At 57.0% G+C, this 24,935-nt stretch overlaps 1 protein-coding gene across 1 annotated transcript in view; it reads right to left on the reverse strand.

Moving 5' to 3' along the window:
- Nucleotides 1–204: 204 nt before the first annotated feature.
- Nucleotides 205–24,935, reverse strand: part of FBH1 (F-box DNA helicase 1) — a 45,046-nt gene continuing 20,315 nt past the window's right edge. The window contains exons 8-23 of the mRNA XM_021065037.2: nucleotides 23,673–23,863; nucleotides 21,485–21,577; nucleotides 20,898–20,992; nucleotides 18,826–18,994; nucleotides 17,962–18,184; nucleotides 17,177–17,264; nucleotides 17,016–17,102; nucleotides 15,811–15,947; nucleotides 11,958–12,057; nucleotides 11,747–11,868; nucleotides 10,020–10,095; nucleotides 9,298–9,495; nucleotides 8,680–8,805; nucleotides 7,252–7,358; nucleotides 1,140–1,271; nucleotides 205–648 (exon numbers count right to left, since the gene is read on the reverse strand). Coding sequence (XP_020920696.2) covers nucleotides 478–648; nucleotides 1,140–1,271; nucleotides 7,252–7,358; nucleotides 8,680–8,805; nucleotides 9,298–9,495; nucleotides 10,020–10,095; nucleotides 11,747–11,868; nucleotides 11,958–12,057; nucleotides 15,811–15,947; nucleotides 17,016–17,102; nucleotides 17,177–17,264; nucleotides 17,962–18,184; nucleotides 18,826–18,994; nucleotides 20,898–20,992; nucleotides 21,485–21,577; nucleotides 23,673–23,863 — 2,115 coding nt within the window. The 3' untranslated portion in view covers nucleotides 205–477. The remainder of the gene's footprint in view (nucleotides 649–1,139; nucleotides 1,272–7,251; nucleotides 7,359–8,679; nucleotides 8,806–9,297; nucleotides 9,496–10,019; nucleotides 10,096–11,746; nucleotides 11,869–11,957; nucleotides 12,058–15,810; nucleotides 15,948–17,015; nucleotides 17,103–17,176; nucleotides 17,265–17,961; nucleotides 18,185–18,825; nucleotides 18,995–20,897; nucleotides 20,993–21,484; nucleotides 21,578–23,672; nucleotides 23,864–24,935) is intronic.

The following is a 24,935-nucleotide window of genomic DNA, read 5'->3' on the forward strand; positions in this document are numbered from 1 at the left end:
TTCGTTATGGCTGAGTCACGCCGGGAACTCTGAGTCCCCTTTTGATGCATCAGCTATCAATCACCCCGAACGTTAAGCCGCCTGCTCACGTGGGTGTGCCACAGGAAAGTCACAGAGCCGTTGAAGAGATGAAGGGGGGTGGGGTGGGGGGGTGGAGAACGTCCGGGGACAGCGGGGCCAAAGGCAGGGGCGCCACACGTGGAGGCCAGTGCTACAATGCCTGTTTAATTGAAACCTCGTAATAAAAGTTTAAATACATAAAATGTTTTTTATCAAAAGAACACCCCCGATCCCCCGGCCTGCCGTGTATGGAGGAGGGGCAGTGGGTCTGGCCACCTCCGGGGGCAGAGACCCGGCAGGTCCAGCTCTGGTCGGCTTCTTCTTCCTGGGAAAATGCTCCGTGAGTGAGTCTGGACTCGGGACGGACACCCCCATGCCATCCGCAGGGGCAGGCGTCCGCCCAGTGTCCCCGCGGCCTCAGAAGACGAGGAAGAGCAGGGCCTCGTGCCGCGGCAGCACTATGTTCTCCACCGTGCGGTCCATGGCGCGCACCTGCTCGGGGGAGGCGGTCAGGAAGGCCAGCGGCCCGATGCGCTGCTCCGCGCACGAGTGGCACAGGTGCCCGCCCTTGTTCTCCTTCCTGCTGCTCTGCAGGGCAGACGAGAAGAGAGGGGAGGGGGACAGCGGAAGGACAAGCGTTTTCCACTGGGAAGCGCAACCCCACCGCCAAACTCCGCGCCGCTAGAGGAAAAGGACCAGGCGTCTCAACTCTGATGCTCTGAGACTCAAGAGGCTCTGCGCTCACGCCACCCCCAGCACAGCCGCCCCGGGCGCACTCTGCTCTGTGACAGCCCCGGGACTCGGCAAGGTGAGGGGTGAAGCGCCAAGAGAAACCTAACAGGGCTCCCAGGTCCACTGGGTGTCGGCACGACCCCCACTCCCAGTCCGTGCCCCGCGCCCTGGCTGTGACCCCCTCGCGGGCCTTACTCCCCTCGCGGAGAGCCCCCGTGAGGATGGGGCAGGCGTCCCCTCTCCCTCCCTCCCTGACGCCCCCCCCCCCCAGATAAGCACACAGCTGCCCAACTGGAGCGGGAGCGCGCCGACTGTGGTGGCGGCGGCAGCGTCGGGGGGACACGTACGTAGGTGATGGGCAGCTTGCGCATGGTAAGCACGGTGTCCACGGGGATGGCGTTGCTGCACTGGCCCACGCAGCAGCGCACCACTCCCGTCTTTAGCACGTCGCTCGTCAGCTCTGCTTGCAGGAAGTACTCCTGGGAAGGAAGCGTGAGAAGAGAGGAAGGGTGCTGCCTCGCCCTTGCACACGGAAGCCCCCGGGGGAGCAGAGTCCCTGAGCAAGGAAAGCACTGCCCGAGGGTCTCCCCAGCTGCCACAGTCTTGAAGAGGGCACTTAGAGCTGAGTTCTTGTGAAAAGGGTTGCGTTTAAAGAATAAGGGTTCACGGACAAACATGCGAAACTACTGGCTACGAGGATGTTTCAGGGCTACTTCGGGATTTTATCTTAGGCTGACCCATCCCCAACTCACTCACTATGATTCGCATATGCTTTCTCCCTCTCTTTTTGTTTTTGGCTGCACCTGTGGTGTGGAAGGTCCCAGGCCAGGGATCGATGCTGAGCCACAGCAGCAACCTGAACCACTGCAGTGACAACACCAGATCCTTAACCCACTGAGCCACCAGGGAACTCCAATTCGCATATTCTCTCTATAACCCAGCTGAGCTTCAAAACTGCTGCCCACACCAGCCTGCCTGTCTCCTCTTCCCAAGCCTTTGGCCGTTCTAGTGGGCAAACACTGAAGCTCGCTAAGCCTCCGTTTCTCCCTGTGTGAAATGCATGTAACACAGCACCCACCTCACCCAGCTGCTGTGAGGAAGACATACAGCTACGCAAGCTAAGTGCTCAGGGCCCAGCACCCTGTGGGTGCCCAAATCAAATGTCAGTTACCTCCCAGACCAGAAATGCTACAAAAACAGCCCCAGAGGAGATGAAGAAGGTTCTGGCAGGCCGGCAAGACTGCAAATATGTGCTGACCAAATCATGATGGCTGCATGGTTTTTTTGGATTACAACTGGCTATTTCTCCAGTTTTTGCAAAATCCGTGTTCACGATTCTGATTGATGTGGTTTTTCTCTTTCAGGACCTGCCTACCGCCTGCGGGCAAGAACAAAAAGCACACAGATGCTCGTGCTGCCGTGCCCTGACGATGAACCGTGCGGAAGCCTTTCTCACACAAAATGACCGATGTCCTTGGATGCCCTGGGCCCGCGTGCCCTCCTCTTCCCAGGGGAAAGCTGGGCCGTGAATCTGGGTGCACCCTTTGCAATCCACCCTGAGCTGGCTTCGCAGTCACGTGTGTTTCCAAGGACAGAAGCCGTCGTCTTACAGTGTTTATTCACCGACGTGTTGTACTTTGAGTTTGCTTCTCGTCCAGCTCATTCTTTGAGGTGCTATATTGGGTTCAATCATCTTGCTCCTCCATGGGTTTTTTTTGGTCCTTTGTACTCTGTCTTTTTTGTTTGTTTGTTTTTTGCTTTTTAGGGCCACACCCATGGCACATGGAGGTTCCCAGGCTAAGGGTGGAATAGGAGCTGCAGCTGCAGGCCTACACCACAGCCACAGCCACGCCAGATCTGTGTCTTCGGCCTACACCGCAGCTCAGGGCAACGCTGGATCCTTAACCCACTGAGCAAGGCCAGGGATCGAACCCGAGTCCTCATGGATACTAGCTGGGGTCCTCAACCACTGAGCACGACAGGAACGCCCTCCCCGTTTCCTTAGGCCATTTTCTTCATGTGCAGACTCACGAGGTTTCCCACTCACTTCCGACAACAATGCAGCCACGACCATCCTGGCACAGGCCTTCCCGCCCAGACGTGCAAGCGGTCCTCCAGGGCCTCCCACCTTTCCTGACCCCAGTCCACACCAAGAAGCCCACCCAATGGTACAGTTCTACACACACACACACACACACACGTATAAAATGCTGAAGTCTGTCTCACAAAATAGTATGTAACCTCACATGACGTGTACGGATTCCTCCTTTGGATTTTTTTTCAACTTTCACCATAACCCACTAACTAGGTTCCTAAACCATTAATGAATCACAGGCTACGCTGGGAGAGGCACCACTGCAACGCAGCGGCTCTGAAACGCTTTGGTCTCAGGACTCCGAGACACCAGCAAATGTCAAGGGCTCCGAAGTCCTGCTTCTGCGGGTTAGAGCTCTGATGCTGACCAGGTTAGAAACGGAAACACGTTTTAAATGTTCATTAACTCCTTTAAAACCTAAATAATAAGCCCATCGTATGTTAACCTGAGCATTTTTCTGGAAAACAACTATATATTTTTTCGGTCTTTTTAGGGCCGCACCTGCAGCACATGGAGGGTCCCAGGCTAGGGGTCGAATTGGAGCTGCAGCTGCCAGCCTGCACCACAGCCACAGTAATGTGGGATCCGAGCTGCGTCTGCGACCTACACCACAGCTCACAGCAATGCCAGATTCTTAACTCACTGAGCGAGGCAAGGGATCAAACCCACATCCTCAAAGATACTAGCAGGGTTCGTTAACCGCTGAGCCACGAAGGGAACTCCCACAACTGTATTTAAAAGCACAGAACAAAACAAAAACAAAAAAAAACCCTAACGAGAAGAGTACACAGCTTTACATCTTTCGTGTCCAGCTTAAAAGAAGCCAGCTGGGCTCCCATCTCTGTTTCTGGGTTCGATCCTCGGTGACGTCACACCACGGGGCCGCTGGAATCAAAACCCCCGTCCGCTTGTGAGCACTGGGCATCAAGGGCCTTACGGAGTTCACGCACGGGTATTATGAAAGGTTCCCGAAGGTTCCCCCGACCACAATTTGAGAACTGGTGCCACCAGAAGAGAACCCAGAGCAGCGGGGTGTACCCCTCCCGCCGTCCCCCGAGAGGGCCAAGGTCCTGGCTCTCACCGTGACAGTTTCAGCTGGCCTCTCCCTGGCCACCAGGGACGGTGTGTATCTTTCTCTGAAGCCGATTCCCGGGTTCCTGGGGCTTCCTCTGCTTTCAACTCCCTGCTCTCAACTCCTTTGCCCCCAGGGTGTCTGTTTCTCAGGAACCTGCAGTCCTGGTGACTGTGCCCGGCCCGTTCTGGGCAATTTCGGAAGCTCCAGGAGGGCACAGGTTAGCCTGGCTCGCAGTGGGCACACAGCTGCACCACACGAGCATGTGCTGGGCAGAGGGGGGACGTGCCCCTCCACTCTGCAGCTGCTCTCTCGATTTTACGCGGAGCAGCCCCGGGCCAGACGACCTCGGGTCACAGCCCCGTCTCTCCGCTCACCAGTGTGCAACCTGGGGCAAGTCCCTTAACACCTCTGTGCCTCAGTTGCCCCGTTGGTAAAACTGGCGAGACAACAACTTCATCTCAAAGGATGTCTTTTCAGAGTTGACTACAGGCAGCTGAGACTTTTTCACACTGAAGTTTTATATTTTGGTGCCATCGGACTGACCTGTTTCATGATTTCCTATTTTTATGTCATGTCAAGAAAACCTTCCTTATCCTAAGGCATCATTCAATAGCTCTGAAATTGTTTTTCACCATTAGGTTGGAATTTATTATAAGGCTGAGGCAAAAGGTTTTTTTTTTCAATTTTTTATTTTATGGCCGTACCCTCAGCATATGGAAGTTCCCGGGACTGAATCTGGCTGCAGTTGCAACAATGCTGGGTCCTTTAACCCACTGGACAGGCCCAGGGATCGAACCTACACCTTCACAACAACCCAAGCTGCTGAAGTCTGATGTTTAACCTGCTGCACCATAGCGGGAACTCCCACAATTTCTAAAAGCTAAAACAAACCCCAAAACTTTAAAAAATCAAACTTAAGGGGACAAATAAAGTCTTCTCACACAGACAATGAGTTTGGAAACAAATCAACAACCCTGTAGGTGTGGCCCCAGAGCCCTGCCAGCAGAGCTAAAGGCTTCCTGCCCAGACGGGATCCTGTGAGGTCCTGGACCACGTGACTTTGCTACCTGTACCTGGCAGCACTAACTACAGGGCTTGGCAGGTAACACAGGCTCCGTAGATCTAATTATTTGCCAACTAAGCGAACAGGAGTCAGGGAATTAAGCCACCCCCACTTTTCAGTGGCAACCTGGGCATCCAGCAGGTTCACAGGTCCGCGGACCACACCTGGGAGGCGACACATCCCCTAAGGAACTGCGAACACCAGCTGCTGCGAACAGACCCTGAGGGGAAAGCAAGAGCCACCTGCAGCTTCATGTGAAGCCCTGGCCCTGAGAAATCAAAGTCACGCACTGCCGCAGCCTGAGGCTGCTAACGCCAAGCTGCTCTGCTCTTGGACGTGTTGGTTCCTGACGCAGAGGCGGGCCCTGCTTATGAAGCACTGAACACACAGCCCTCACTGTCGGAAGACGCTGTCATTGTCCCCACCGCACAGACGAGGGCACGGGAGCTGAGAGGCTGGGTCACTTACGCCAAAGGCTGCCAAGGAGGACGCAGCGGACCTGGGACCTGAGCGCGTCCCCCCTCCATCTCTCCTTAACCTCCACACGACGGAGCCCCCGAGGACCCCTCGCTCCTGCCGATGGACTGAGAGGCTGCGATCCGCCAGCTCATCACGACCTTGCCCAACCCCTCCTCGGAGGCCGGTTTAACAGACTAGGAAGCAGAGGTCGGGCGGTGGGTGGTGGGTTCCTTCCTGAGGTCTCAGAGCCCGGGTGGGAGCGAGGCCCCGCCCAGCCTCACCCAGGGAGGGGATGCCACTGTCACCGGTCCACAGGCCGGTTCAGATGCTCAGTAGGAGCAGGCACGGTCCCGAGGAGACACGTGTGAGTGTCGCTCAGGAGGCCAAGCTCCTGGAGCTGAGAAGCGGTCACCGAGCAACTGGCCTCTCCCGTGTCCCCTAAGAATTCAGTAATATAGCGATTCGCTCACATCCCCAAAACTCAGAGAAAGAAGAGGACAAAAAGGCTTCTGGATTAGGGAGACTTCCTAAGAAGCTCGAAAATAAAGGAGGCTGCCTGGCACCTCTTGGTTCCGGTGACGGGGAGACCAGAATGTCCGGGCGCCCTGTGGGTGATGAGGGGCCAGAAACAAGGGCTCCCTTTTGCTCCAAGTCCTCACCACCCACGACTCACAACTTCCCTTCCTGATCCCTAAGTGCCTCCCCTGCCCAAGCCCCTGGGACCCCAGGAGCGGAGGGTGGATGCCACCACCGAGACAGGCTGAACCCAGACTGATTCAGAAGCCTCGATTAAGAAAAAGCACACGTCCTCCCTTCACGCAAGCTCCTTCCGACCTAGCAACACCCGCTCACGCCCACGGGCCCACTGCTAGGACTCCTCTAGGCTCCGCGTGCTTTTCTCCATGGAGAAAACTCACTTTTGCCTTAAAAGGTACACAGAAGCCACTGGGCTCTTAACACATACCTCGCGGGACCTGAAGGTATACCATCCCTGTGAAGGATGTGCCAATGCTGAGCAAAGATGACACATCCATTTGTCCCTTACCCAGAAGCTCGGATTGTAGAAGCGTATCCCCACGATGCAGGGGGCTTGTGCATGAGGTCCCACGCTGTGGCATCAGCGGGAAAAGCACAAGACGGCGAAGAACCTGATATCCAGGCGGGGGGCCCAGGGGCACCTATTCGCAGCCACAGGGACCGCTGCTCAGCCGTTCAGGGGAAGGCGCTCCAACCCAACAGGGATGACAAAACTCAACGGCTTATCCTGAAGCCCTCGAAAGGCCGAAAAGCCAAGACAGGGACATGAGGGCGTGCGGGTGCCGAGAGACGGCTCCCTCGGCCCCGTGTCTCAGCCAAGCACCCAGGCCCGGGCCGGGGCACCCCTGCCTGGCGCGGACACAGTCTTTCCGAGTCCAGGGCGGTGGCAGGCGGCTGCTGCTGCCGGTTCCATAGGGCCCCGGGGAGCGGACGACGCACAGACCCAAGAACACCCTCATGGCTCAAGGAGTGCTGAGCGCCAGCTGAGCGGGACAGATCCCGCAGCCCTGGGCGCGGCTGCTATATCTCGGACGAAAGCTTCAAAGCTGTCTTAGGAAAAAGAACCCAGGCTCTGGTTTCTTTGGTCAGCAAGGCCCCTGCCCGCACTGGGTAAGAGAGAGAAGGCCTCTTCGGACCCAGGGCCCCCGACCCCAAGGCCTCGGGGCAGCTGCTCCCTTATTCAAACCCGGTAAAATCCAAACGCTGTTAAATGAACGCGTGCCCTCTTACCCCAGCCAGAGTCAAAATGTTCTCCAAGGACTTGGTCATGATGAGCCGCTTCCTGGCACGGGTCACCGCCACGTACAGTAAATTCCACTCGTCCTCAGAAAAGGACTCTGAAGCAAGAAAGGGGGACATGCATCAACAAAAGGGCAGGTTCCCACCGCGAGGTGTCCTGCCCCCACTCCCGCCCGCCCCCCAAAGAAACCTCAAGATTTGCTGGCTTCTGGACAAAATTCTCCCACTAACAGAACCCTGAGAGACTAGAGGCACAGCAGCCAGGCTTTCCTTTCGTTCTGCTTCTGGGAAATCCTGGGGCCCCATCGCCGGTCATCCGACACCCAAAACGCACAAGGCGCGGACGTCTGCTCGCTCCCGCCAGTCGTCAGGACAACCCCGCAGGACTGGGGGACACTGAGCTCATGGAGGTGAGGTCTCTTGGACAGATGGGCCCCGGCCACGTGAGGGCCCAGGCGCAAACCTGAGGCCACCACCTTGAAGGCCTCCCCTCCCCTGATGCCGCCCTCCCCCTTGGTCCAGTCTGGCGGTGCCTCCGGTGACCGTCCCTGCGACCGCCTGCCCTACACCTCCCCAGCGGCGCCCAGCAGTCCATCTGTGGCTACACGAGATGTCATCAAACTGTGCACCTTGAACGGGGGGCCGAGCGGCACCCAAATTGTATAATCGCAATCAAGCTGTTGCCAAAGACATACAGAAACGTCAGCGTGCAATGAGCGCGGATTCCAGGCAAAGCCCTGCAGTCCTGCCCTGCAGTCTGCTTGCCAGACCAGGTCTTTCTCTCATTTTACAACAGAGTCAAGGAATTTTTGCTATTTCTATTTGGGGCCCACCAGTGCAGGTCATGCCCCAAATTTTGAGTCCACGACTAAAGAAAAGCTTTTGTTTGTGTGTAGAAAAATTTCAAGTGGTTTTGTTCTAAGATTTGAAACCAAAACCACAGCACTGACGCCTTGACTTGGAAGTGACACAAAGCAGACAAATGATAGAGGGCTGGTTACTGCACTGTTATGATTCTGGGGCATCTTCAATAAAAAGGAGGATTAATTAAAGAAAAAAACACTTTGATGAGCAGGTGAACTGCAGGTTTTAGAGCTTTTGTCTGATGGGGAAAACACACACCTGCAGAGGTGGTGCAGGTCACACAGGGCACGACAAACACCTGACAGACAGCACAAGGAACACAACATGACACACAGCACGACAAATACAACTGCCCCACAAGTAGCCCAGGGAGGTGGACCCTGGAAGCTTAGTTTTTCTAGGAAAACATGGTCTAAGAATAACCAAATTAGGACGAGGGGGATTTTTGTTCTGGAAGGATCCTGGCAAGAGGCTACACCATCCAAGAAAAAGCAAGGCAGCGCCCGCAGGGAACCCCCAGACAGGGACCTCCCAGGGAGCTGGCTGGGGTCTTACCGACTCTGAAGTGGGGCAGCTGTGCGAGGTTGTGCCTGGCACAAGGCACTTTGACAAAATCGTCCAGGACATGCACAGTGTCGAACTCCAGGCCCTTGGCCTTGTGCACCGTGCCCAGGATGTACTCTGGAAGAGAACCGGCAGGGTCAGACGGGGCCACGGGGAGAGGAGGGAACAGGAGCTCTGCCCGCTGCACCCCCAAACGCTAACCACCTTCTCCAGCCCGCTGCAGCTCTGCGAGGCCAGGTAGGTGGGGGGGGGGGGGAGGAAAACGGAAGAGACGAGCGGAAGTAGAAACGCGTTGCTGGTGCTGAGTACACGCCAGCGTCTCGGTCCCGCGCTCACAGCAGCGACCGGCGCCCCGTCCCTACACACGAGGGGACAGCGGCCCCGAACGGGGTGGGGGTGTGCCCAGGGTCAGAGCTGGGACGCGGGAGCCCCTTCTCCCAGCTGGGAGTACAACAGAAACAAAGGGGCCACAGGAGAACCACAGCCCTGGCCCTCCTCTGACGGGGCCACAGGGTCCCGGGAGCGGTCCTCCCTGGCCAGAAGCACCGCGGCCGGCTGCTCCCTATCCGCCGGCGCCCCGGGCGGGAAAGGCAGGCCCGCCTTGCTCACCGGCAAAGTCCAGGTCTTCGATGTGGCACCTCTCTATCCGCTGCACCAGCTCCGGAATCCTGATGTTGTACTTCTCCACCACCGCGATCTTCGCCTCCAGCTCCTTGTCCTCGGCCGCCGTCACGTACCGCTTGAAGCCGCTGAAGCCCTCTCTGTGCGCCCACCTTCGGATGAACTTGTCCTTGATGACGAGGTTTTCTGCAGGGAACACGCGGACGGCTCAAGGTGACACAGGCTGCACCGCGGCATAAAGGGTCTCCGGGCCGGGCCGGTGGGCGTCCAGACCCGTCACTGACCTGGCCAGGGCGGCCCCCGGAGCTGTGCCCCAGCCCCTCGGCTCCAAACTGCAGGTCAGGAAGGAGCCCTACCCCCGAGTACCCTGCCGGCTTCTCGGGGACTGGAAATAGCGCAGCAGTGAAAAAATAAAGGCGCTACGGGAAAGTGAGAAATGACCGCTTGGGGCCCAGGCAGAAGGTCGGAGTGCGAGGCCGGGGCCAGCAGAGGGACGGGGGAGGCGGCGGAGGGGCAGCGTGAGACAGACACCTAGACTCCCGAGACTGGGGCGGAGGAGCTGGAGGAGCTCTCGGGTTCCCCCGAAACCGGAGGCCTTCGCGCGTGGCGCTGGGAAAAAGCCCCGCGAGCTCCGCCCTCCTCCCCCCCCCCCCGCCTCCGCCCCGTTGCCCTGGTGACGGCGAGGCCACGCCCACCACGCACGCACTCACTTTTCCTGCGTTCTTCCTCCGGCTGAAGGAGGGTCCAGATGTCAATGATTCTGTCCAATCCAAATGATTTGATCCCCTGGAAAAGTTTTTTGGGTGGGATTTCTGGGGTTTTATTGTTTGTCGTTTTTTGTTTTCGTGGCCATTGTTAACCAAACCAAAGCAAAGCAAACGTACAGGTGCGATTTTTGAGACGACGGGCTTTCTGGAAATGAATCTCAAATTGCACCCCAAGCGTAACGACCGCGAGCGGGAAACTCCGTCACGCACAAAGGCAGAGGCCACGGCACAGCCTGCAAACCAGGGCCAAGCGAGCGCCCGCTCTGGCTGCTGCCTCACCCGACTCGCTCCTTAGGGCTGGAGGCTGCTTTCCTGTCAAGGGAGGCAATTTAAGTCACCCAGCTTCCAGGAGTCGAAACAGACCCAGATACCGAGTGCGGAACACAAACGCTCACGTTGTTCCTTTTCTGCTGTTTTATTTATTTTCTTTTTAGGGCTGCAACCAGGGCACATGGAAGTTCCCAGGCCAGGGGCCGTATCCCTACGCCACAGCCACGCAGGATCTGAGCTGCGTCTGCAACCTAAGCCACAGCTCACCCTAACGCCAGATCCTTAAGCCACTGAGCGAGGCCAGGGATTGAACCTGGATCCTCACAGAGACAAGGTCGGGTCCTTAACCCACTGAGCCACAATGGGAACTGCTGTCACTGTGGAGGAAAGAACTAGGCACTGTGCATGGGGCCAGATTACTGGATGTGTTAAGAGGTCCGCTCCCGGAAGACAGGGCCTGCCTGACCCCCCAGATCAGCCCACTCCACCTGGAAGTGGGGGCAGAGCATTGACTGGGGCCCGGTCCCGAGCCCAAGGCTCCACACTCCCAGGAGCACTTGGGAAGGGACACAAATGCTAATCTCAGAGACCGCAGACGACTGTACCATTTGAACTGTAACGGGAAGTGACCCAGCACGATGATACAGTGGACGTGCGAGAGGGGACCAGCCTCCCTCCTCGGTGGAAGATACTCCAAAAGTACCATTTCCCCACAGTAACTAAAAAGTCTAAAGTATGCTGCCTCCGTGCTGGAATACTGTAAACTCATTAAAGCAGCAACGTGAGAGAAAAACTGTTCACAGGTGGAATAAAAACTACATACTCTTTTATGTACGTGCAATTATGCAAAAACACACATCCATAAGGACAAAGACATAAATAATCAGCAAAAATGAGAACTGAGATTAAGGGTGATTCTTTCCCTTTAATTTCCAAAACTTCTGTAACTCGGTTGGACAATCTTTATAAAATAAAAAAAAAGGAGAAGTTCCCACTGTGGCACAGTGGGTTAAGAATCTGACTCCAGCAGCTTAGGTCGCTGCAGAGGTGCAGGTTTGATCCCCGGCCTGGCGCAGTGGGTTAAGGATCTAGTGTCGCTGCCGTGTAAATCACAGCTGCAGCTGGGATTCAATCCCTGGCCCAGGAACTTCCAAATGCTGCAGGTGCGACCATTTAAAAAAGGAGGGGCCCTCACCTTTTTTAGGGGCAGCGGAGCCCTTGCTGGGCCTGACGGTACAGGACTCACTTAAGCAGCATGGCCGGGGGCGGGGCTTCAGCCACAGTGCGGATGTGGGGACAATCAAGCCCAAGGGCCTCTGTGCGTGATGATCCCGGGTGCGGGGGACGCTGGCATGGGCCGTGTTTCCCTGAGCGAGCAGACGACCGAAACGCACTCTTACCCCGATCAGGTGGATCCGAGCTGGCACCTCCCCTTCTGTCACCCTGACAGCTTCATCAAACACGTTGGCGTTGGTCCGGGACAGCAGGGCCACCTGCCCCTTGGCATCACCTCTGATGCCACCTTTGGGGAGAGAGCACAGGCTCCAGGGCCAATCCAGAGGAAGAGGAACACGAACTGGCGGAACAAACGAGGGTCACTGAAAGCCTTACTCTGGTGGTTTCCTCCGACCAAAGTCTTCTTCCTCACTCTCTTGCAGACGTCCAAGATCGTAGCTCCCACGTAGGCTATTTCCACGCCAAATCGGAAGCTCTGTGCGAGAACAGGAAGCACAGAGTTAACGCCCCCGCCTGGAGCACTGAGGGCCCTGCCTGCTCCCGTCCCGGCCGCGCTGAAGCCCATCGACCACACCGGGCTCACCGGCCTGCCAAGGCGGCCTGGAGAGTCCCCCAGGAAACCCGCCCCCACAGGCCGGAAGCTGGGCAGGCAAAAAAGGACGGGGTCGAAGGGTTCCGAAGAGCATCTTCTATCTTGAAACCTGAGAGTTGTTTCTTGGCCTCTCGCCCCCAGATCCAGGCCTTGACCAGTCTTCCACCGTGTTCTCTTTCCACTGCCTCCGGCTCCGCTCAGAAACCCCAACCGCACGTCTCCTCGGCCCCGGCTCTTCCTTCCTGTCTCCAACCCCTGTCACATGAATCCTGCCCCCCCCCTTTTCATCTGGCCATGCGCCTGGTACAAAAAAGGGAGAGTGATGCATGGAGGGGTGGGGTGGGCATTTTCAGGACCCTCACAGGCTGGACGGCCTTAGTCCCACGTTCCCTGAGACCAGCAGCAAACCTTCCTTTTAACCACACGTACCCTTCTTTCCCAGTGGACCCTAACGAAGTTACACTGAAGATTAAGGGAGGGTGGGGGGGCTCTCCCTGTCCCTTGAGGCTCCCTCAACACCAATTTAAAACCAGTGCCCTGCATAACCAGCCACAAGAATAATCAGAGTCCCCTGGTGGCTCAGCAGGTTAAGGATCCGGTATTGTCAATGCAGCAGCTCGGGTCACTGCTGTGCTGTGGGTTCAATCCCCAGCCCAGGAACTTCCACATGCAGCGAGTGTAGCCAAAAACACTCCTGAGTGTTTCCTGCCCTCCTCCTGTTGCAGCACATGGCAGAACAATTTCCTACCCTTCAAAAAGCAGCCCTACGCCCTGACTCCGTGACCACTGCAGCTGTGAAGACATCATTCTTGGGAGCTCCAGTTGTGGTGCAGTGGAAATGAATCCCACTAGGAACCATGAGGCTGCGGGTTCGATCCCTGGCCTCGCTCAATGGGTTAAGGATCTGGCAATGCTGTGAGCTGTAGTGTAGGTTGCAGTGGCAGCTCTGATTCCACCCCTAGCCTGGGAACCTCCATATGCCATGGGGGTGAAGCCCTGAAAAGCAAAAAAAAAAAAAAAAAGAAGACATCATTCTTGCCTGAACTCACAGCATGTATTGCCTTTTTTCGTGCATTTTTAACTCAAGGTTAAAGCATCATGTCCTTCAGAGAACATCAATCACTGGGCTAAAGAAAGTGAGACTTTCCGTAAAGCGTTTCTACAGAACTATTCTGAGGGAGCCACAACCCAAACGATAAAGACGCCCGAGTCCCCCCTGATGTAAATGAGTCAACAGCGGGGAAGAGAAGACACAAAATCTCTTTAGCAGAGGAACTGCCGGCCACTGACACAGACACTCCCACTCGTGCCCGAGGGAGGGCCGAGGGCCAGGACTTCCTTCCACAGCACGCGTGTGGAGACTGGCCGGGGGACAGTCACATCCCGATGGAGAGACCTGCCCAGGGGACCAGGGACCAAGACAACTTCAACAGTCATAAATCACGTGGATGGCACAGGTCCCCAGAGCTCATGATGAAAGCGGCTAATCTTCCTCCAAGGTCTTCCTCCCAAAACATCAGTGTACCCACCAAACCCCGACAAGGCAAAAGCCAGTCAAAAACAAGGCAAGCCCGAGAAACCACAGGGGGCGGCCGACAGGAGGCCAAAAAACACAACCCTGGACGGAAGGGGGTGGCCTGAATGAGGTCCTGGGACCGAAAAAGGACGTCAAATAAAAACTATGAAAATCAGAATCAATTGGGGACTTTGGATTATGAAAAGGTCTCAGTACCAATTCATCAACGGTGGCAAATGTACCCCAGCAATGAGACGTGAGTCACAAAGCAAACTGGATGTAGGGGCATCACAACTTTCTGTGCTATCCTCTCAATTTTCGTATAAATCCGCAACTAACCAACATCTACTACAAAAAAAAAAGGACTGTGGGCTGGTGCCGCCCTAAATCACTACAGCAAACAGGAGGAGCTCCAGGGGTAAAGCCACACAGTGGGGGACAGGACCTCCCGCGACTTGACACTCCACAGCTCTTGGGAGGTGACGAGGCCAGCAGGCAAGCTGGCGCCTTTCACATCCTCAAACCACAAGTGACTTTTGCTTTTTAGGGCCGCACCTGGGGCATATGGAGGCTCCCAGGCTAGGGGTCTAATTGGAGCTGCAGCTGCCAGCCTACACCACAGCCACAGCAACACGGGATCCGAGGTGCACCTACAACCTACACCACAGCTCACGGCAACGCCAGATCCTTAACCCACTGAGCAAAGCCAGGGAGCGAACCCGCATCCTTGTGGATACTGGACGGGTTTGTTACCACTGAGCCATGACGGGAACTCCCAAAAGTGAGTTTCTTAAGAGTATGGTGCTCACACCTTTTGGCCTCAAGGCTTTTGATACTTTAAAAAACTAGTGAGGCCGTGAAGGAGCTTTTACTTATGAATTGTGTCTAAAATTACCATTTTAGCAACTTCAGTTCATTTAAATATGACAACAATAAACTCATTATATGATTGCCAAAGAATACTTTTTTTGGCTGCAGCCACAGCATGTGGAAAATCCCGGGCCAGGGATCGAACCCATGCCACAAAAGCGACCCGAGCCACAACAGTGACAACAAGGATCCAGTGTTGCTGTGGCTGTGGTGTAGGCCGCAGACGTGGCTCGGATCTGGTGCTGCTGAGGCTGTGGTGTAGGCCGGCAGCTGTAGCTCCGATTCGACCCCTAGCCTGGGAACGTCCATATGCCGCCCCTAAAAAGCAAAACAAAACAAAACAAAAACCAAATGTGGATTTCACTTGAAAGCAAGAATTTTATCTTTGGCAACAAACACTTGTCAGCTGTTTTCCTGGCAGTCATAGCTCATCGCATTCCTTTTTGAGAAAGTGCCAAATCCCCGAGTCTGAGTAACAAGAGTTGGTCTGTCAGCCGCTCCTTCTAGTACACATGAAAGCAGGAGCCAGCGGGGCTCACGAAACAACCATGTCGTGCTGGTGGCCGGGCGGCCAGCACACACCAGGGGACTGGGGGGCCTTCCTCACCTCCCCGCTTCCTCAGACAGACTGGGAGAGAGTCGTACTTCAGGGTCAGCGGCAGGAAAACGAGTCATTCGTCCTGTTCCATCAAGGACATGCTCCGTGAATTGCTTTCTTGTTTTTTTTTTTTCTCTTGACAGCACACCTGCAGCATCTGGAAGTTCCCAGGCTAAGGGTGGAATCAGAGCTGCAGTTGCTACAGCCACAGCCACACCGAATCTGAGCCACACAGGAAACCTACACCACCGCAGGGGAGGCCAGGGAGCAAGGCCAGCTATCGAACCTGCATCCTCACAGAGACAGCGTGAGGTCCTTAACCCGCTGAGCCACAACGGGAACTCCTGTTTTTTGACTCTGAACACACTGCAGGAAAGAACACGGCGACCGCTAGGCGTGGCTGGTGCCGAGGCCGAGACTCAGGGCGAGGGCTCCCCGCTGGCCTGGCGTCATCGTCACGGTGAAAAAGGCCAGTAACTATCGTGGCAGCAGGTCTGACTCTGCAGACCCCGAGGACCACGGAGACCCGCCGCTTGGATTTGCTGCTACGCACGGCGAGCCGGACCTGGCGCCCGGCCCGGCCCATGGCAGACCCTGGGAAGCCGGGGCAGGATGCCGGAATGGTGGTGCCTGTGGGCCAGAGAGCTCCTACCTGCGTGAGATAGAAGACGTGCGTGTGAGGGACGGTGAAGAGGGCGTTGACGGCGCCGCGGAAGGTGTAGATCTGCTGGTGGGGGTCGCCCACGAAGATCTTGCCACACGGCTGGGACAGCACGATGTTCATGATGGCTGCGGCCAAGGGGGGCAGGGGTCAGCAACCCTGGCGGCGCACAGAGGCCACCCGCGGGACCAGGTCCAGGCACGCGCGACGGCAAGTGACCAAAGATGATACGCGCGAGAGCGTGTGTACAGAGCAGACACTGACAGAACCACGGACATCGACTGGAACACAAAGACTTGAAAGACAGAACAGGCACGAAGACAGAAAAGGAGGAAAGTGCTTGGACGCCGGACAGCAGGGGCCCGTTGTCTCCGGGGAGGCTCGCTCGACCCAGAGAAACCACTTCGTATCGGATCAAAGAAACAGTGTCTGAGCCAGGAATGCAGATTATTCCTCATGAATAAATCACGGACGCTAAGAAAGCAGACAGGCCGGAGTTCCCATCGTGGCTCCGTGGTTAACGAACCCGACGGGCATCCATGAGGATGTGAGTTCGATCCCTGGCCTCGCTCAGTGGGTTAAGGATCCGGTGTTGCCGTGAGGTGGGGTGTAAGGAGAAGATGCAGCTCGGATCCTGCGTTGCTGTGGCCGCGGTGCAGGCCGGCAGCTGTAGCTCTGCTCGGACCCCTAGCCTGGGAACCTCCATATGCCGTGAGTGCCGCCCTAAAAAGCCAAAAGGGCAAAAAAAAAGAAAAAAACAAAAGTGCACAGGCAAACGTAAAAGGAGGCAGGTTATCTTTCCTAACATGATACTTTATGGCCCCCAGTGGCCCCTATCACACTATCTTCCAGCACCACGTGGAAACTATACAACACAAGCCGTCCCTCTAACGTGACTGCTGTTCCCCCTCGGCCGGGGTCCAGGTCCTGATCATCTGAGGACCGAGACTCAGCCGATGTTTCGAGAAGAACCCAAGCGAGAAACTTAGAGGAAAACAGGTCTGCCTTAGGTAGAGAAGAGGGACAGCTGCCGAGACCCAAGGTCAAGTGACAAAGGGTTTCTAATGACCAGGTGTCACGGGCTGCTCCCCCCCTCGACAGAGAAGAGTCGCCTTCTTTCAAACGAGCGCCCCCTCACGGAATCCAGACGCGGTTCTGTGCGTCTGAGACCTGCGGCTGTCCTGACCGCCGCTCACCCGGGGTGCAATCCTGGGCCTCGTCCACAAAGATGGCATCGAAGGAGGCCAGCAGCGGCTTGCTGAGCTGCCAGAGCTTCAGGTAGCCTGCAAGAAGGGGCGGGGTCAGAACTCGGAGCCAGGCGGTGCCGCCGGCGGGTGTCGGGACGCGGAGCGCGTACCGTCGTGGGTCATCTGGTAAGCCTCTTCCTTGCACTCGCCCAGCTTGCGCATGTTGTCCCAGAGCCGGCTGGCTTCCAGGACACCGTTCTAGAAAGCAAGCGGCACGGTGACGCGTGGGTGAGGACCCTGAAATCAGGCGTTCACTCCGCAGAGCGAGGGAGGCAGCCCTCCCCCCAAGACAGCCTCGTGACAACATCGGGGGCTGGGCCACACGTGGGGGGGGACAGAGCATCACTCGGGGGCAGCGTCTGTGGACCAGCAGAGGCTTAAGGGCGACGGTTAATGCATTAAAAATTGCCAAGTGGAGTTCCTGCTGTGGCACAATGAGATGGATCAGTGGTGTCTGGGGCACTGGGACACAGGTTCGATCCCCGGCCCTGCACAGTGGGTTATGGACCCAACATTGCCACAGCTTCAGCGTAGGTCACAACTGCAGCTGGGATCTGATCACTGGCCTGGGAACTACTCCACATGCTGCGTGGCAGCCCAAAAAAAAAAAAAAGTGGCAAGTGACCAAAGAGAGAGTCTCATCTTTAGCTCCTAGGACCAGCCGGCCCCACAATAGGCTCTCATATCAACTGGATCATCTGATGAACGGAGGACCGAAGTGGGGACTGAGGGGGGCGGGAGTTCTTCCCAGGAAACCCAGCACAGCTCTCGGCTGTCCCCAGGGGCCTGCGGTCTCCCCAGCCCTCTCCTCCCTGCCAGCAGCTCAGAGGACTCCAAAGCCAAGGGCGCCTCGAGCCCCGCCCAGCCCCCCCCCGCCAAGGACCGAGCCCCTCACCAGCTTCTCACTCTGCTCCACCATGACCCTCTGTCCTTGGCTGTTCTTACACCAGATGGGCACGTGATCGATCGTGAGCTCCTCGTCGGCCGAGGCGAAGAAGTTCTCCAGCGTCTTACACACCAGCTTGGCCCTTATGAAGCCACCCTTCCCCTCCGCCAGCACCGAGCTGACCATGAAGGGTGTTAGCTTGAAGAGATTCAACTTCTTCTTCAGCTGGTACCTGGAACACACGTCCCACAGGAACGGGGTGGGCTCTCCCGGCAAAGCGGCACCTTCGTGTCCCCCAGGCCCAGCCCCTGCTCCCGAGGACACCACATACAGGTGAGGAAAAGGAGCCAGGGGAGCTGAGGGAGATCCCGGTAGGACCGGAAGGGGACTGGAAAAGTCGGCTTTGCAGAATTCACATCTAACCGCCCAGAAGACCAAGTGGCTCGCAGCAGATACCACGACTCCAAGGTGTGGACCAGCGCCAGGGGGCCGGGGGCGGGGACCCTCGAAGCTCCCGGAAGCCTCGTCCAAGGGGACAGGGCTCAGAGGCCGCAGGAGCCTGGGCGAGGTGCCCTCAGCTCCGACGTCTGCCCTCCCTGCTTCTGAGGAAAGCCTGAACTGACCAACCACAGCGCTGCCACCCTCAACTTCAGACGAGTCGCTCTGACTTCCTGGGCCGGACTCTGGAGAAAGGAGGACCCCTCAGGAAGACACTGTTACCCCCCAAGTGTCCACGGGGTAAAGGACAGGTGATGAAAGCTGTGCTTAGACTCGCTGCCTGTACACGGAGAGAAAAGCCCTAAGTCTCCCTAGCGTCGCTGCGGCGTGCCGACGGCGAGGGGACAGCAGGGGCCGGGCCGGCGCGAGGCTCACTTGCGCCCGACGTGCCCGTAGGCCATGGAGTGGAAGGTCTTGCAGGTGACGTTGCTGGGGAAGACGAGCTCGGCCTGCTTGGCGATGCTCTTGTTGAAGGTCACGTACAGAAACCTGCTCTCCGACCACTTCTCCGCGTACTTGACCAGGGTCGAGGTCTTCCCGGTGCCTGGGGAAGCCAAGAGGGAGGCGGGTGGCCCGCGGACCGGGAAGACCTGCCCCCGAGGACGCCCGGATCAGGGCCCACCACGCTCATCCCGCCGCCTGCAGAGACCACACAGCGGCGAGGTCTCTGATTCCAGCGAAAACCAGGAGGGAGCAGCGGGTGCTGGGCCGGCTCCCTGGGTTGGGGTCGAGGCCCTGGAAGCTCTAGCCCAGGCGCCCCTTGACCTCCCTGACCTTCAATCTGCTCCCCGGGCAGCCGTGTATGGGTCACACGGACCTTGAGGTTCTGGCGGGAGACCCATCCCAGCAGAACAGACACGGCAGCCACGCTGTCTGGGGCACCGTTCATGCTGCAGCAGCGAGAACTCACAGACGAGGGTCTGGGACCCCCTACCCTGACTCTGACCTCGGCGCCTGCCCTGCCCCCAGGGTTACCCGGTTGGTCAGCTGTCATTCGGATAACAAGTAGTTCCTGAGCACCGCCTATGCCAGCAGCCGGATGCACGGCCCTGGAGGCGCAGGACAAACACAAACTACACGCCTTAGTTGGGAATAAAATACCCACACAGTTGGAACAACTGGAACCAAAAAGAAAAAAAAAAAAGAAAGAGTATCATGATTACACAGGAGAGTGAAAAAAATAGGGAGCCAGAAACAAAATCTCAACCATCAGTGAAAAACCCGGCCCCTTCTTCCCTCCCGACCAGGGCTGCTGGACGATAACGACAGTCTGGAAGCTTCTACTAAACGTGCATCCGCTCCTCTCGCTACGTGACCAGGTTCCAGACAACAGAGGACCAGCTACCGCAGCAGCTCAGGGATCCGGAGGACTCGAAGGCGGGGAAGCCTCCACGTCCAAGACAGAATCACGTGATCAGGATGAAGCTCGGACCCCAGAGACAGAGGGGGTAGGGCAGGGGAAACGCACGCTTCTGCAGAGAAACGGATCCAGCTTTCAATTCTACCGCCACCACTATTTGCTTGTTTAATCTGGGCCATGTCATTTTAACTTCTCTGGGCTTCAAAACCTCACCTATAACATAGACTAGGAGTTCCCGTCATGGCTCAGCGGTTAACGAATCTGACTAGCATCCATGAGGATGCGGGTTTGATGCCTGACCTCACTCCATGGGTTAAGGATCCAGCGTTGCTGTGAGCTGTGGTGTAGGTCACAGACGCAGCTCGGATCCTGCATTGTTGTGGCTGTGCTGTAGGCCGGCAGCTGTAGCTCTGATTCGACCTCTAGCCTGGGAACCTCCATATGCCAAGGGTGCGGCCCTAAAAAGACAAAAACAAAACAAAACAAACAAATAAAAAAAGACTAACCTCACCGAATGTTAGGACTAGCAGAGGGTAAGCCATTTAACAAGCGGTGGTGGTTTTAGCAGGACTCTTAGGCAGAAAAGAAGCCGGAAGGCATTCCAGGGAGAGAAACCAGAGTGAGCAAAGGGGCCGCCCGAGCACAGCCGAGTCCTCGAGGACAGCAGCAGTGAGCCGCCTAGGCTGGAACGCTGGACCACGCACTCGGGAGGGGAGGACAGAACCCAACGGCGGGAGGCCCTCCCAGACGTTACCTACCAAGTGGGAGCTACGGACACCCTCAACAGGAGAGTCACCGGACCTGCCACCCCATCAGCAATCCGCCTCTGGCAGACACGCAGGTGCCAAACCGGCTGGGTAAATCCCAGGGGCATCCGCCCCGTGAACCAACCCCATGGACTCTGTTCACCAGGAATCACAGGGTCGATGCTCCGTGGAGCAGCAAGAAGCAGCAGTGAACTGTTCCTTGGCAGCTGCCCAAGGCGACTGAAGGGCAGCCGTTCAATACCCAATTAAGTGGGTATTTTGGCAGGTGGCCGGGGAGGGGAACTCTGGGTGAGAAGCTTTGCAGGAACGGCAGCCCTCACCTGCAAATGCCATAATCTTTACCACCTGGAGAGGCTCCATCTTATGGCTCAGAATCAGCTGTTGCTCATGTGTAAGCTGGATGGTTGTTTTCTTGCTGTAATTATCACAAAAGAGAAATTAGGAAAAGGACAGAAGAATCAAAAAGGTCAGGTGACAGACGGTCAAAAACCCAACAGGAAACCCACTGGCTGGATATCACGGAACCAAAGAGGGGGTGATGAAAGTATTTTAAAATGACATTATGATGTTGGCTGCACACTCAGCAAATTTACTAAAAATCACTGAATTATACAATTAAGGTGGATGCATTTTATTATGTATTGTAAATTATACCTCAATGAGGTAGCTGAAGCAAAAACACCTCTCCTCTTTAAATACGAGAAACAGGAATCCAAGACAAAATACCCCCACATATACCCCCACACCCCCACATATACCCACCCACCCGCACACCCGCCCACACACACCCCATCTACAGACACCCCCCCATCCACACGCACACCCCTATCTATCTATAGACACACACCCGCACACACACCCCCACCCACACCCCCACCCACACACACCCCCCTCTCCAGAGACACACCCCGGCCAAACCGAGGGCTCCTCCTTGACTTCTGTGGCCCGAGCACAGGAATTCTCCTGAAGATACAGGCAATAGAAAATGTTGTAGTGAATCCTAGTAGGGAGAAAGCAGATGAGATGTTTTCAAATTACGTCACAATCTGTATCTTACGTTCCCTCAGATGTTTTTCACTTGCTAAACATCAAACACCGACCACCATGATAGGAGAAGAAACGGGTTTAGATGAACCAGAGCCGAGGCATTCTTACCTGCGCGGTTGGGTATGAACAAGACTGCAGGGAGTATCTGGAGAGACCCCGGCTGCAGTGACAGCGGCAGGACAGAGGCCAGGCCACCGTCCAGGGGAGACCCCAGCTGCAGTGACAGCGGCAGGACAGAGGCCAGGCCACCGTCCAGGGGAGACCCCAGCTGCAGTGACGGCGGCAGGACAGAGGCCAGCAGGAGAGACTGGCTACAGTGATAGCAGGAGGACAGAGGCCAGGCCACCATGTAGGAGAGACTCTGGCTGCAGTGACAGCAGGAGGACAGAGGCCAGGCACCAGCTGTGAGCTAAGGGACTGACAAGCACGAGAGCTGTAAGAACCCTCTGAAAACAAGCGTGAGCTCCGCTCCTGGCGGCGGATCCTTGTTCGACACCCCTCATCGCTCTGAGCCGCCGCTGCTCTGCTCCCTGCTGCCCGTGAGGTCATGATGGTTCAGAGGCACAAAGAAAATTCTAACTTTGAAGGACCAGAACGAAAGTGCCACACGGACAGTGAGCCACGACCACCAAGGGCTAGAAAACAAAACAGCCTCCATGTCGCCAACAGGGGCCCAAGATGACAGAGCATGCCATGTGCCGGCCTCTGCCGTGGCCAGCCAGCCCGCCACGGCCACTCCAAGCCCTCCCCCAACCCAGGCTCCTGTCCCTCCATCACCCGCCCCACGCAACTTAGGGCACTGCCCCCCGTCCCCGAAGTGGGAGGAGGTGCCCTCCGAGCATCCATCTTTTGGATGCCACGAACGCTTTTACTAACAGCATCTCAGCCTCCAGCACGTCCCAGGCAAAGCGGGAAGAACTATGTCAACCCAAGGAAACCTCACGCTCCACACTCCCTCTCCTCGTCCAGGTCCACAGCAGGCAGGTAACCTGTGGGTTCGTATCTGCACCTAAGGACGTTTTCACCACAGAAGCGCCGATTCGTCCAACCGCATCAAGAAGCTCCGTGGCCCAGGCCTCCAAGCAAGGAGTGGAAGCAGCGGGAACCACACTGAATGAACGGACTGGACTCAGAAGCACAGCAAACGCTCTGAATGTCCAGGGGAGCAGCACACCTGGGGCCACCAGCCCACACCTTCTAGAAGGGAAGTCCACTCCAGGGCTTCTGCGTCTCCAGGACCATCTCTGGGGCGGCACCCAGGCCTCCGGGAGCTGCACGGGGCCCAGACCGGACCACTGGATGTCATTCTGCAGGCTCGGTGTGGCCTCTTCCTCACGACGTCCTTGCCACGCGAGCCCCCCCGCTGCTCCCTGGGAACGGCTACCCTCAGTCCCATCCTTGGGCCCTTAAACCATCTGTGCCTTCTGCTAAAATCTCTCCTGCAGATTCCTGAGGCTCCTCCCTGCCACTCAGGCCTCCGAGAAGCTTTTCTCACCCAGCCTGAAGTCGGCCTCCCCACCCGGCTCGCCCATCACTGGGCTTGTCTGCACCACGTGTCAGCCACTAAAATGTCCTTGTTTGACCCACTTGGGGAGGCAGCGGGCGTCCCCCTCGTACACACAGCCCTGAGAGCAAGGGCACCAGCTCGTCCTGGGCAGCAGCCCCAGCGCCTGGAAGGCCACGCGCACGGCCAGGTGCCCGGCAGGTGAACCAAGAGCCCTCCAGACCATCGGCTGCGGGACCGGCAGCCCTAGCAGGGCCCCGCACACCACGTGGGTGCCCAGGGCTCAGCCACGCTCCCTGCACCCCTGGCAGAGGCGAGACACGGAGGGGCCACACCCTAACGTTTTCCTGCAAACGCAGCCACAGAAGGACACCGAAGGCTCCTTCCTCTGCAGCCCTCAACACCCGTGAAGGTGACCCTGGCGCGGGGATGTCGCCTCGCAGTTTGCAGAGCGCGTGCACCTGCCTGGCAGCGCTAGGGCCCCCCCGGCCCCTTAGGCCCAGAGAGGACGGTGGTGGGGGCCCCGCTGGGGGCAGTCGGTTACCGGTTGCTGATGCTGATGCCCTTCTCGCGCATGGCATAGAGCAGCACGGCCATGCAGTACAGGGTCTCCGTGAGCTCCGGCACCGTCACGGTGGAGCTGGGCCGCCGCAGGCAGAAGAGCAGCTGCTGGATGTCCTTCACGCTGCTGGACAGGAGGACGATGGCCGCCACCAAGGCCCACACGTTGACGCCCTGAGGAGGGACGGGGGCAGGATGGGCCATGAGCCCCCAAACCCATCGCTAGGAAGCCCCGGGCCAGTGGCCAGCGAGGCCGGGCAGGGTTGCAGGCCTCCCACGGGCAGGCTGAGCAGCACACACAGGCCCTGGCGACACTGGGAAACCAGAGGAACGTGTCCTTTGACCCCGGCTTCCCTCCTCCTCCTCCTTACTTTGGGGTTTGAAATCGCCAACGCCTTTGACTCGGTAACATGCAAAAAGTACCGAGCTCAGGACTCTGCACAGAGATGACCCTGCCGCCCAGGTCCAGACCCTCAGGCGAAAAGCTCGGTACTCCTGGGTGCCCGCCTGGGAGCACAAAGGACAGGGATCCCAAGAGAACAGCAGTCCTGAGGGCGACACCGAGACGGACACGGCCCCGGCATGAAGGTGTTAATTCACTACGCTGTAATTCACTAATAAATACTCACTAAAGAGTAAGTTCAATAAATGACATAAATTCTTGGAAGCATCCTTGAAACGTCATGAACATCTGAATAAATAGTAAATAATGAGGTATCACTGTTGTTAATGTCTAAGGAAACGTTCACCAACACGGAAACATCAGGAACAGACGAATCGCCATCAGTCTCGACTTTCCTGCCAGGCCCCCCGTAAAAGGCGCATCTTCCACAAAAGGCAAGTTCCACACACCTCACTACAGCCACCCTGTGAGGAACCTCAGCTCGTCGTCAAGCACTGTTCCACTAACACAGAGAAGGCACGTGGCTGGATGGCCAACCCTCCGCCGAATGCAGACAACAGGCAGAGGCTGCGTGTGGCTTCCAGGACAGAATTCGAGAAGCAGCTCCGAGCAAGAGGAGGAGCCACAAGATGGAGTCGGGAGACGGAGGCGTCGTCCCAGCTTCTCCTTAACTCACTGTGTCAGCACAAAACCCCTCATTCCTCTGGTCCTTCCAATGGCCCAAGTTATCAGCAACCCAGCGGGCTGCCTTGTAGACAAACCCTCGCCAATCGAAGTGTTCAGAGACTGCATGACCGCCCTGTTAGGGCTGCTCCTCAGAACGGGACGTCGAAGGAAACGCTT

This window comes from Sus scrofa, chromosome 10, assembly GCF_054392235.1.
Source record: "Sus scrofa isolate SSC_HxYL_T2T_F1_AM1 chromosome 10, Sscrofa_HxYL_maternal_Yorkshire_Landrace_v2.0, whole genome shotgun sequence".
NCBI classification, from domain to species: domain Eukaryota; kingdom Metazoa; phylum Chordata; class Mammalia; order Artiodactyla; family Suidae; genus Sus; species Sus scrofa.